This window comes from Theropithecus gelada, chromosome 3, assembly GCF_003255815.1.
Source record: "Theropithecus gelada isolate Dixy chromosome 3, Tgel_1.0, whole genome shotgun sequence".
Taxonomy (NCBI): Eukaryota; Metazoa; Chordata; class Mammalia; order Primates; family Cercopithecidae; genus Theropithecus; species Theropithecus gelada.
Genome location: NC_037670.1, coordinates 95,450,884 through 95,463,127, shown reverse-complemented (window position 1 = coordinate 95,463,127; position 12,244 = coordinate 95,450,884). Strand labels below are relative to the sequence as shown.

The 12,244-nt window shown below is 37.7% G+C and overlaps 1 protein-coding gene and 1 long non-coding RNA gene across 3 annotated transcripts in view; one reads left to right on the top strand and one right to left on the bottom strand.

Annotated features, from left to right (window-relative positions):
• Positions 1–1,158, bottom strand: part of LOC112621225 — a 39,976-nt gene extending 38,818 nt beyond the window's left edge. The window contains exon 1 of one of the 2 annotated variants that reach the window (XR_003118687.1): positions 904–1,158. This is a non-coding gene — a long non-coding RNA (uncharacterized LOC112621225). The remainder of the gene's footprint in view (positions 1–903) is intronic. The other variant, XR_003118688.1, reaches the window with a different exon arrangement.
• AHR (aryl hydrocarbon receptor) overlaps positions 484–12,244 on the top strand; it is a 48,075-nt gene continuing 36,314 nt past the window's right edge. The window contains exons 1-2 of the mRNA XM_025380573.1: positions 484–1,173; positions 11,838–12,025. Coding sequence (XP_025236358.1) covers positions 1,109–1,173; positions 11,838–12,025 — 253 coding nt within the window. The 5' untranslated portion in view covers positions 484–1,108. The remainder of the gene's footprint in view (positions 1,174–11,837; positions 12,026–12,244) is intronic.

The following is a 12,244-nucleotide window of genomic DNA, read 5'->3' as shown; positions in this document are numbered from 1 at the left end:
TAATAGTCCCCTTATTATCTATTTTCCTGTCTATTGTAAAGACTTCCCCCCACCCCAAAAAAGGTCAAGAAAACCCCTAGCCTTCAAGTCTCAACTCAAATCTGGCCTTCTGAAGCCTCCCCAACTAGGAAAATATATAGTCCCATTGGTTGTCTACCAGTTAATTGTAATTCTTAGCCACAAGTCAGCTGAACCACCGTCTCTCAAACAGGCGAAGTTAAGCTCTATATTTGGCATATCTTGATATACTTTGTATAGTCTAGCTACAATGAGTTTGCCTATGCGCGAAGATGGCTACCGGCGGGGGGGCGTCGTTACGTCCTACGTCATCACGTGCCGGGATGAGGGTGGGGCCCTCAAGGAAGATGGAATGGAATCCAGATGGGCGGGGGCAAGCATGACGGGGCGGGGCTACGCTGGATCTGGGCGGGGCGGGGCCGGTGAGGGGTCGGGGGTACTTGTGCTATTCAGCCGGTGCGCGCGGCGGCGGGAGGCAGCGGCTGGGGAGTCCCCTCGACGCTCTGTTCCGAGAGCGTGCCCCGGACCGCCAGCTCAGACCAGGGGCAGCCGTGTAGCCGAACGGAAGCTAGGAGCAGCCGGGACTGGTGGCTGGCCCCCGAGCTCCGCAGGCGGGAAGCACCCAGGATTTGGGAAGTCCCGGGAGCAACGCGGCGGCGCCTCCCTCACCCAAGGGGCCGCGGCTACGGTCACGGAGCGCGGCGGCACCGTGAGCGACCCAGGCCAGGATTCTAAATAGACGGCCCAGGCTCCTCCTCTGCCCGGGCCGCCTCACCTGCGGGCATTGCCGCGCCGCCTCCGCCGGTGTAGACGGCACCTGCGCCGCCTCGCTCGCGGGTCTCCGCCCCTTGCCCCCCCTTACGGCGCCAAGCCCGGGCAACTCACCTGGACTGGCGCGGGCTGCGGGAGCCTGCGGTAGCCGAGGCGCGGAGGCGCAGCGCCCACGCCACTGTCTGGAGAGGACGCAGGTGGAGCGGGCGCGGCTTCGCGGAACCCGGCGCCTGCCGCCGCCGTCGTCCCGGCAGACACCAGGTCCCGGGGACCCGGCCGCCAGTGCCCGGGGAGTAGCCGCCGCCGTCGGCTGGGCACCATGAACAGCAGCAGCGCCAACATCACCTACGCCAGTCGCAAGCGGCGGAAGCCGGTGCAGAAAACGTGAGTGTCCCAAGCGCGTCCTCATCGCGGGGGCTGGGCGCACAGGCACGCGGGTGCGGGAGGCAGCCCCACCCCGCCCCCAAATCCCTGCGATCCTGGGGATTAGGTTCATTCCCGGCACTGCCCGTGGAATCGAGGTTTGGAGGCCGGTCGGGAGACCGAGGACTTGAATTCTCGCGTTTTCAATGATTGCATTTTAAAAATTGTCCTTCCACCCATCCTCTTCCCCCGCACCGGTACATACACACCCTCTCACATTTGTAACTTTGTTCTCTCTGATTTGGTCCTGATTTGTTGACAGCTCTGATCTGCCTTGGGCTAATGGATTAGTTAGTATAAACCTGTCTTGAAATCTCCTTCCACTTTTAATATCCGCATGGGGTAGGTTAGAGGACAGTCTTAATTCTCATTCTTGGTAGAGTTTGGTAGGGCGAGATGTTTTAAAGAGCTAAACACGTGCTGACTTTTACGAAGGGGCTGAGTGCCTCTAAAGGTACTTTTTGGTCCCCACCTACTGGCTTTCTGTTGCGCTCTTATTTACTTATTTGGCAGCAGTTTTGTAGCGCTCATCGTGACCATATCGGTAAAGTGGATAGACGTGGTAGCAGGTGGGAGTGGATGCAACGGACAGGATACGGTGGAGGATTTGTATTCTTCAGACATCTTTTTCGGAAGCTTGCTTATCACTTTTGGGGTGGCTTTAGAGTCTGTAACATAAAAGATTTAGAACTGCATTTGAGAGAGGTTTTCATTCTTAACATTTACCTCTAATTATTTTCCCCTTCAAAGTTTTGTTCTAATTGAGTGAGTACAAACTTGCTTTTGTCGTTGTCAGTTGATTTTGGTGGAATATTTGTGTGAGATGGCAAATACTTTATTTTCTTGTGTGTCAGAAAAAAGTATCCGTGCTGGAAACTTTTCCTGTTGTGTGGTGGTTGTATTCATGTATTTGTTCCAATTTTTTTTATTTCTAGTTTTATCTCTGAGTTACTTTAGCTGCATGTTTTTCAAGTTTTCGTAAACAATTTTAAGAACTCTTGAACGTCCTCTCAGACCAAATCAGAAGTGTGCATTTTGCTTAGACTCCAACTGTCACTAATGGGAACCAGAAAAATAACACTTTAAGATTTACATTTAAAACCAGTTATTGGTTTAAAGTTTCATTCTAAAATTTTAGTTTCCTTTCAGAATTTCAGTTATCATAGTTCTTCAGAACTAGACTTGTGAATTGGCATTAACAGAGGATAATAATCTGTAAATAGACTGATTAAAATATGGAAGTTTTATGGTAGAGTGTGTTTTAAGGGAATGTTGTCAAACCAGCAGTTTTCTACCTTGGCAGTTTGAGACATCGGTTTATAATACTTTTAATTTCGTAGAATGATTTCTTACATTAAAGTATGTTTGTCTTATTTGACATTGTCCTTCATGGTTAAAGTTGGGAGGCATCACAAATGTCTGTTCTATGTGTTTATTAATGCAATAATATACTTAGCATCATATATAATAGGGACGTCATAGGTTTTATGTGTATAGTGAGAAAACAGGAAGCTTTCCCTGATGTGTTTTTAAGATACTGGGTTTCAGTTAGGGTGTTATAAAAGGACCTGGGTGGCTTTGTAAACAAAAACAAATGCCATAATTTTGTATTCATTATACAGTTTAACATTTATGGATTTTAGTTACTTTGCGTAAAATGTACTTTTTATTAGATTATCCTAATATACTTTCTTAGTCTTTAATATGCTTGTATTAATTTCTTACAATATAACAAAAGTATTTTTCCCATTCACCCACATTTTATTTTGTTAGCATAGATGTTTATCAGATCTCTACTGAGCACCATATATTGCTTCTAATCATACAAATGCCTTAAATATCACCAGCTTCCTCTGTAAGAAAAGGCTAGTGCTGGTATTTTCTTTATCAAGTGAAAGTGTTTATATAAATTATTTTTACCTGAATGAAAAATTGTTAACTTTATAATGCAGTAAATCAAAGTTTATTTTAGAAATGAAGTCATTAAACTTGATATTAAATTTGAGTTTTAAAATTAAACTACTAGTCTGTGACCTAATGAGCCCTAAAACCTGCCAACATTGAGGAAAATAGATCTTGTTTTGAGCTGAAAATGCTATCCAGACCTACTTAACTTTGACCTCTTAAATGAGAGCCATTTTATGTTATTTACAGATAAAATATGCTGTAGCATAATTACAGGACTGTTTAAAAAGACAACTATTTAAATATAAATTTTATGGAATATATATATATATGTAATATAAATATATTTAAATTATATTATATGTAATATAAATATATATATACCATAAAATTTTGGACTAAAGTAGTTGACAATTGTAACCTGAAGCTCTTTCAGTCTTGAGATGAATTTATTAAGAAAAATCAACCCCCCCTAGTGGCGGCTCTCACGTTGAAAATTATCTTTATTAGTAGGAAATACATTTTAATTGTGTTCAATTTAATCCCACTGAAGTATCTTGAACATAGTAGACTCTCAATAAATGTTTCCTTTCTTTTGGGAGTAATGAAAGTTGGGAAATTAAAGGCTCTGAAGCAACTTTACATCTAATTCATGTTCCTACTTTAAAGAAGAAAATATCAAAGATAACCTTCATTATAGAATCTACTTTAACTTTCCTTAGACTGTTGCCCCATACTTAGTAACCCTATTCAGAAAAAGAGAACAAATACTGTGTTTATTTTATTCTCTTTGGAAATGAAAGTGTTTGTTTATTTTGTCTCATGAAGATAGTCAAAAAGGCCATTATAGAATTAAATAGAATGTTTTTCCCTAGTGATAATTTTGGATATATTTTTGTGTTTTTAAGGTTTTAATCATAAAGAATAAGTTGTAATGGATTTCAGCTTACCTATACATAGAAAGTTAGCACTGTATGTTGGCAAATAATAGGTGTTGAGAAAAGGGGATCTGCACTTTAAAATGATACCAGCTGTAGTGGTGATTAAGCCATCATGAAGTGTCAGAACTGAAAGTCACTTCTGAGCCTTAGCTGATCCTTCTTTAAAATGCATACTGATAAAAACTTTTACTTCTATTAACGTATTAATAATAATATATAAAAGCATTTTCTGTCTTGCTATTCATTCTTTTTAAATGTCATGAATTTCATACATGTAATACTGAATTGTATTACTTACATGATATTCATTAAATGTTTTATATAAATTTATGGTGCTGTTTTTAAAATAGCATCTAAAATAAAAGAATGGGTCTTTTCATTTACACAATTATTTCTCCATCATTTTTCTTTCAAATAGCTTGATTTAGGTAGCATATACATAGTAGTTATGGACACTTGCTTGTTGGGACTATGAAATGAAGTAAGTGAAAGTGTTTAGTTATAGATGACACTAAATGGCAAAAAGAGGAAGCAGGTATAAATTGAAAGCACTGGATCTAAACTGAAAAATGAGGTCTAGTTTCTTCACTGTTATAGATCTGGGCAAGTTTCTCAACCAATAAAGCAGGACAGTCAGCACCTGTACTGCTACTCTCACAACTAAAACGGAACAAAAAATATATATAAACTGTGAAGACTGCTAAAGATATAAATGAAACAGAAACATAAATTCTATTCTTTTAGCTTACATTATCACAGAACAATCAATTCTCCCGTGAAACAGTAAGAGGCAGTATATGATTATGTTCTCAATTACGGCTACAGCTGAAATGTGCTACTTCACTGGTGAATAAATTTACATTGTACGTGCTTACTCATGTATTTAATTAAGACAGTTACTTAGAAGTAAATACCATACAAATCTTTTACAACAGTACCTTTCTACTTCCACGCTTCTTTTAAAATTGATATTTTGCTAGTGGCTTAACATAACAAAAAATGACTGTTTATTAGCACTTATTCTGATAAAAGCGTGCCCAGTTCTTTACATCATTTTCTTCATTTTTCTAATAGTACCAAAGAAAGGTAGTAGGATTTAAGTTTATACATAGGGAACTGAGATTCAAATTCAGAGTTGCTCAGGTAATGAAAAAGAGTTTGGATATTGGATCCCAGGTCTTTTGGCTTCAAAGCTTGTGTTCTTACTGACTTGCGTTCGTACTATCCAGGTGAACAGATGCAGTGATGCATGCAGTACAGCCATATCCTAGGGATTTTCACTGTTTCTGCTCGGATAGTGTTACAGCTGAAATAAATTATTTGTCATTTCCCATACATAATTTGTACTTGCTTATCTCCATACTTGTGTTTTACGTCCTTTCATCTTAGAGTCTTTTCTCCTGTCTTACAGATTTGCTACCTGCCACCCTTCCCCTTTGAAACGTTGTTTGTTTTTAAAGACGGCATAATACTCTGTTGTGCTAATATTCTGTAATTTATTTAACTGTTTTTGTTTTGGGAGGAAATTTTATGCCCAACCATTTAATACTTTAATATTTCAGAGAATACCCTTGGGACATGTAAATTTTTATGCAAATTCATTTTTAAGGACAAAATTCCTGTAACGGAATTTTAGTATAGTAAAGTATGTGTTGTTTTAAGGTTGAACCAAATTGTACACTCCAAGAGATAGTGTCAGATTAAGAAAAATTTGCTAATTACATTCCCATCATCAATCTGGGGATGTGACTGTATCCTTGCATTTTTGCTTAAAAAGTATTATTGTCACTTTCATAGGCAAAAGTGTGGTTGGTAATTAAAGTTATATGTTGGGAGCATGGTTGTGTATAGGAGAAGCACTTACATTAGCAGATTTTCTACTTAGGTTGTCCTTTACATATTCGTTTGTTTTGTCTTACATTTTTCAGTCATGTTTTAGTTTGTTCTTCTTACTTCTTTCTATTGAAATATTGTTTTAAAATGTATTCCTATTAAATAACACTGGCAGACTTCAAAAGTCAATTATATATGTGGCACATCTTAAGTATAGCATGTTAGACCTTATCTTTTGATGTCTTACTGTGGTAGTTAGGGATTTTAGCCCTCTCTTGTCTCTCCTTAACCTTTTTCACCTTCCCCCATCCTCCCAATATGTTTTATCACAATTTTAGATTACATACACATTAGCATTGTATTATTTTTGACTGTATGGTGTTTACTGTTGAGCTAAGTAATATACTGTGATTACATTTTCCTTCCTGTTCTATGCTATTATTGATTTCTTTTCTACCATCTTCCTGTTTATTTGCGTCTGGGTTTAGCTGTCTCTTAGGTTCATTGGAGACAGAGTTTGTGTTTCTGGCTCCTGCTTTTCTTGTTTTGGTGTGATTTTCTGGAAGAGAAGGGTAATTGCAGAAAGCTAGGTATTCTACTGTCACGGAAACAGAAGTGTCTTGCCTGTATTTAAGACCTGATTTAGATGCCACATCTCCATGAACTCTTTTACAGCACCTGTGTTACTGAGCAATATATTATGCTTGATTTTGCCATGTTATAAAATATATTTCCTCCTAGTAGGAAAAAGAATGTCTTTAAAGATAAGACTATCATTTGGCTTTGAAGCTACGAGAGCTTCCCAGTATAGTACCATGCACATAGTACATATTTGAGATGTGCTAATTTAACAATTAACTACCACTTAAAATTTTTTTGGAATGTTTTAGTGATTCTGGTAAGGTAGATACATTTTATGTGGGTTTAAGGGGAAATAAAAACGTGTATTTGCATAGAAGAAGGGGGAAAGGGAAACAATGAGTTTTTCAGGATTATGGAACTTATAGTGGTTTCTAGGCCATATTTCATTTTCCTGATTTTCCCTGCTAATGTCTTGTGCTAGAAACTATGCTGTTTATATTTCATCATCTCTCCTCAGGTATAGCAAACAAAAGGGAAAGGAAAGAACTCATCACAATTATAGGGCAGCAGCAGGAGGGTGGCAGACGACTTCTGACTCATTAAAAGTGGCTTCCAGCCAGAATTCTCAGAAGTTTTTGTAGATGTTTTTGACTCATATAGGGAAATAAAATATCCAGCTGTGTTCAGCCTAATAGTGAAGTTGGGATCTATTTGTGCTATGTGTCCCCTCCATTACATTAAGTATGTAGTTTATGATTGTAAATATTTGAAATTTATATTCAGAGATAAATACGGATGCACTGAAGCTGGGGGAAGGAAATGAAGAATGAATGGGGTTAAGAGTTGGGCTTTATTGGGTGTAGGTAGTATGGTAGGGGGATTTTATTGAGGAATACTTCAGATTTCCTAGCTGTTGGATGGAGAGTAACACCATAGTTAGTGCTGAGAAGTGGGTGCCCAACTCCTGGGGAATGTGAATGGAAGGGCAGTCAGGTACAGGTACTGGAAATAAAGATAAACAAGTTATGGGTAAGTAGACCAAAGCAGTAAGAGTAGATTAAATCACCCTGAGGAAAAATCCGATAGAGCAAACTCAGTACTGTAAGAGGTAATCTCTTGTTAAAAAATGTCATTTTAATCTCATAGGATTACTGAAACCATATCTTTGCATGTCATTTTGAGGTTTTATAACAAATATTATATAAAACAGTTATATTTATGATTAAACTTGTTTAATTTTTTCAGCTTTACTTCAAACACTGGCTACAAATGATGAACTTTATAGACATTTTTGATGGAGATCTTAAAAGACTTTCAAGATAGCATTCAAACTGGCATTGGGCATACTGTTGGGCCTGTTACCGCCAGCAGTTAAGGCTTGCAGGGCTTCTAAACAGAAGCGTGGCATGCAGTCAGCTAGAGTCTTGATTTCATAACAATTTTGGTTACAGATTGGGACAGGATTTTTGAGGTAAAGGTTTCAAAAAATAATAAGTTGCTCCTTTGCCTGACCAACATCGTACGGTCTATTTCAGGAGATATTTGAACTCCAGAGCTCCCAAATCCAATCTTACAGGGATGTTTGTTTATATTTCAAACAGCCTTTTCCTTAAATAATGGTTAGCAGTGTCCTTTGGTATTGATTCGAAGACAATACAAAAGTAAAAATATTAGCATAATCCAAGTCAAGTGTAGTTAATGTAAGATTACTTTCTATTTTTAATTGTTCTGTATATCTTCAAGATGTATGGATAGATATTAAATATTTTCACAAAATCTGTACATTTCTCACAAAATCAGTGAAAAAGTGGGTCAAATGCATTACCTTTGTTAGCTTTAACAATCTGGCATTTTAAAAGCTTCAAATCCAGTACATTTGAATTGTTAAGTTCAGTGGGTACTTCTCAGCCCTGACCTTAATTCCTCTGTGTATTTGACTTTCTTCTATGACCTCCAAAATATTCTACCCTGGTTCTTTTCCTGTCTATCATTTCTCCTCTGTGTCTACACCTCTTCAATAGCCCTATACCTAAGTGTTGGTATTACTGAGGTCTATCCTCAAGCCACTTTTTCCTTTTCTGGTACAGCTCTCATTAGGAAATGTAGTTGTTTTTCCAAGCTACAAATCGCAGAACCATTTGCAACCTGTCCTCACTCAATGGTTTCCTCTTCCTTACTTCCTATACCGAGTTAGTTTAGTTCAGTGAACATTTGAGTCTGGCTTAAATCTCTCTTCAAGCCAGTCCTTTCCTAACCTCACTGTCACTGCCTTTGGTCAGGTTGTAATCATTTCTTTTCTTGGCACTTTTGGTCAGCAAACATTAATTGAGAATCCACTCTGTGTCAAGCACTATGCTAGGCATTAAGGATACAAAAATGATTCAAGCTTATGTAGAAATAAGGGTGTTAGGCAAACAAGCATAAGCAATTAGGTTACTTGACAATGGAAATTTGCTCTCATATTAAATACTTTATAAGACACATAGTAATACATTAGAAATGTAGACAATTTTGCATTATGAAAAGCAAGCCTCAGAAGCTAGTGTGAGGTTGAATATTGTAAAGAGCCAGCACAAGATAGGCAGCAGTACCACATGAAGGGATACCTTTATGTTACTATTGGTTTTCCCTATATCGTAGCATCTTGCCTTGTTTCAGTGTTTGTGTTACTTTCTTCTCTCCAGTGTTTCATAATCATTACTGGAAAGCTACCAAGAGTGCAGGACTGGATTATATACACATTTTCTATTTATGTGAAGTTGTTTTTATGGAATATTCCTTAATGGAAGCATTGTATAAGGCATTTGTATAAGAAGTCAAATGGGGCAGAGTTGCTACTCCATTGTGAGGTTGGTCAGGGAGGACTTCATGAAAGTGATGTACTTGAGCGGGGACTTGAACCGGATGGAACATAACAAGGAGGTTGTATGAAAGCACCAAACCACATGTTGTAACTGTAAGTAATTTCTTAGCTCTGGGGTAGAATAGACAAAAATGGCTTTGACTAGAATAAATGAAGCCAGAGGGGTAGATGAAGCTAGAAAGATCATGAAGGATTTTGCGTGCCAAGCTAAGAAACATGGACAGTTCAGAGCTACTGAAGGATTTTAATCAGAGGAGTGACATAGTCAGATTTATGTTTTAGAAAGAAGTTCCTGGCATCCCAGAATCCTAACTTCAGCGAACCCTGCCCTGCTTTCTGTATTCTCTATCACCAGAGTCAGCTTGGTAAAACACAGGCTAATCTTGTAAATCCCAGCTCAACACTTAAGAACAGATGCCTAAGTCCGATTTTCTACTGTTACTTTGCTATCTCCTCTATCTTGAACATTTTTGCATCAGACACCCACATGGCTCACTTTGTTTTACTCATGTCTGTGCTGAAACATCTCATCAGAGAGACATTCCTAGGCTGTCCAAACCAGCATCACCTCTGTCACCCCTTAGTTTCTTACTTTGCTTTATTTTTCTTCTTAGCACTCACCCGCCCTAAAAGTTATATGTTTATTTGTTTATTTCTCCATCCTCCACCTAGGATGTAAGCTCCATAACTACAGGAGCTTTTGTATATTTTGTTCACCTGTAAGTGTTCTGTACTGGGCACTTGATAGGTGTTCAATATTTGTTGAAAGAATGTGGCCCCAACCACCTTTCTTCATTTCTCTCTTTCTCCCTGTGTTTCTCCCTTCAGATGGGGGAATTCTCACAGTTCACCAATGCTTAGTTATGCCTCCTCCTGAAATCCTGTCCCTCACTCAAGATCCATCTCAGATACCACCTTTTCTGTAAAATCTTTTTTCAAGCAGTTCCTGCTTCTGCTTAGCTCCCATAGCACTTTTTGAATATTTAGGAGAAAAGTGTTTACCTGGGCTGTCCAGGATGTGATGGATATAAATAAATACTTGTTAGCAGTTATTAATTAACCAGTAGAGAATTACACAATGAGGTACACAAGCATTATAGGCAAAGTTTGAAATTCAGTTGGTTAAGTGGAGAAATGCAGTAATTAGGTGTGACTTGAAATTTGTTTATAAATGCAATATCATTAGGGGAAGATAGCTAGGGGAACCATCACCAATTTCTATTATATACACAGTTGTACAAACAATCTGGAGATGGTATCTGTCAATACATACATACACAGACATACACACATACACACATCATTTTACCGATGTATTACCTTTTTTGTAGAAATATTTACTTTTCATCTTCTTTCTGCCTAAAGTATTACTTCTCCACATACATCATTGAAAAGAAATTATCTAGAAATGTTTCGATTGGGTCATATTAATAGCACTATGCCCAGGCCAATTTCTCCTTTCTAAAAGCTGATATAATTCCATTTGAATTGTCAAAAATGTCTTTGTCATAAGAAAATGCTGGATAATGACTTTTCTGGCTAACAGGAAGGTATAGAGGTATAAGGTATAAATTAATTTGGTTTTCCAATTCAGCATGGGTATCTGATGATCCTTAAATTCACTTTAAGTGATTAATGTCTGCTGTGAAATCCTGGCTAGGGTCTTTGTGTGAAGTTGTTCCACTTCTCATTTCTGAACTCATGTTCCTCTTTGACCCATGAGTGTCTTTCTTCTCAGGTGAATATCATGCTAAATTGTTTAGGGTTTCATTGAATTTTCTAATTGAGACACAAGCTATGAAAGCTAATAATTAAGTAGAATTATTGTCTACATGTAAAAGCAAAAATTGCCAGTAATCACCATTAACCTCTAATATTTGCCAACAAGAAATGTAAATAGCAAAAGTCAAATTTATTCTTCTTTTAATATTTGAGGACCACATTAGATGGCTAGAGGACCATCTGCAGGTGCCAGAGGGGCTTTGGGACATTATCTCTAATGAGTTGAAAGTAAATAAATACAGGAAGCTGGTGATATGAAGATAAATACTTTATTTAGGGTTGTCCCTGTTTATTGACAACATCAATGATGCTGAGATGCTTCCTGTGGAAGATAGCAAAAGGAGTATGGTTTTCATATAATTCATCACAAATATCTCTTTTTTTTTTTACCAAACAATGGCTAATGCATTTGAGAGGGGGAAACAAATCCCAGTAGATCTGTTAATTGGGAATCACTATACTACAAATGCATGAAGTATAAGCAAACATTTTCCTATGATGAGTTCATAAGCTTTTTAATGAAATATTAGGAAGAATTTAACCCATTCCCTTGTTTTTCTTAAGATGCAAAAGGAAGATTTTAGAAAGACTTATGTAAACTTTAAGTAGACTTTAAAAGTTTGTTGTGTTAGAGAAATATTTGAAATGTTATGATGCAATACAAATTTTTGCTTTATATTTTTTAAAGGATTTTTTATGATATTTTGTTTGTTTTTCAGAGTAAAGCCAATACCGGCTGAAGGAATCAAGTCAAATCCTTCCAAGCGGCATAGAGACCGACTTAATACAGAGTTGGACCGTTTGGCTAGCCTGCTGCCTTTCCCACAAGATGTAATTAATAAGTTGGACAAACTTTCAGTTCTTAGGCTCAGTGTCAGTTACCTGAGAGCCAAGAGCTTCTTTGATGGTAAGACAGAAGGTTTAATTTGTCTATGATAACTTATAAAAAATACTTGTATTAAATATAGCTGTTTCTGTGTTAATAACTATAAAAATTAGCTATATTTGGAAAATTTATTGCTGTATAGTAAAACTTCAGTGGCAAAGCCAGATTTAGAAGTTTTTATTTATTTATTTATTTATTTATTTTGAGAGAGAGTCTCACTCTGTTGCCCAGGCTGGAGTG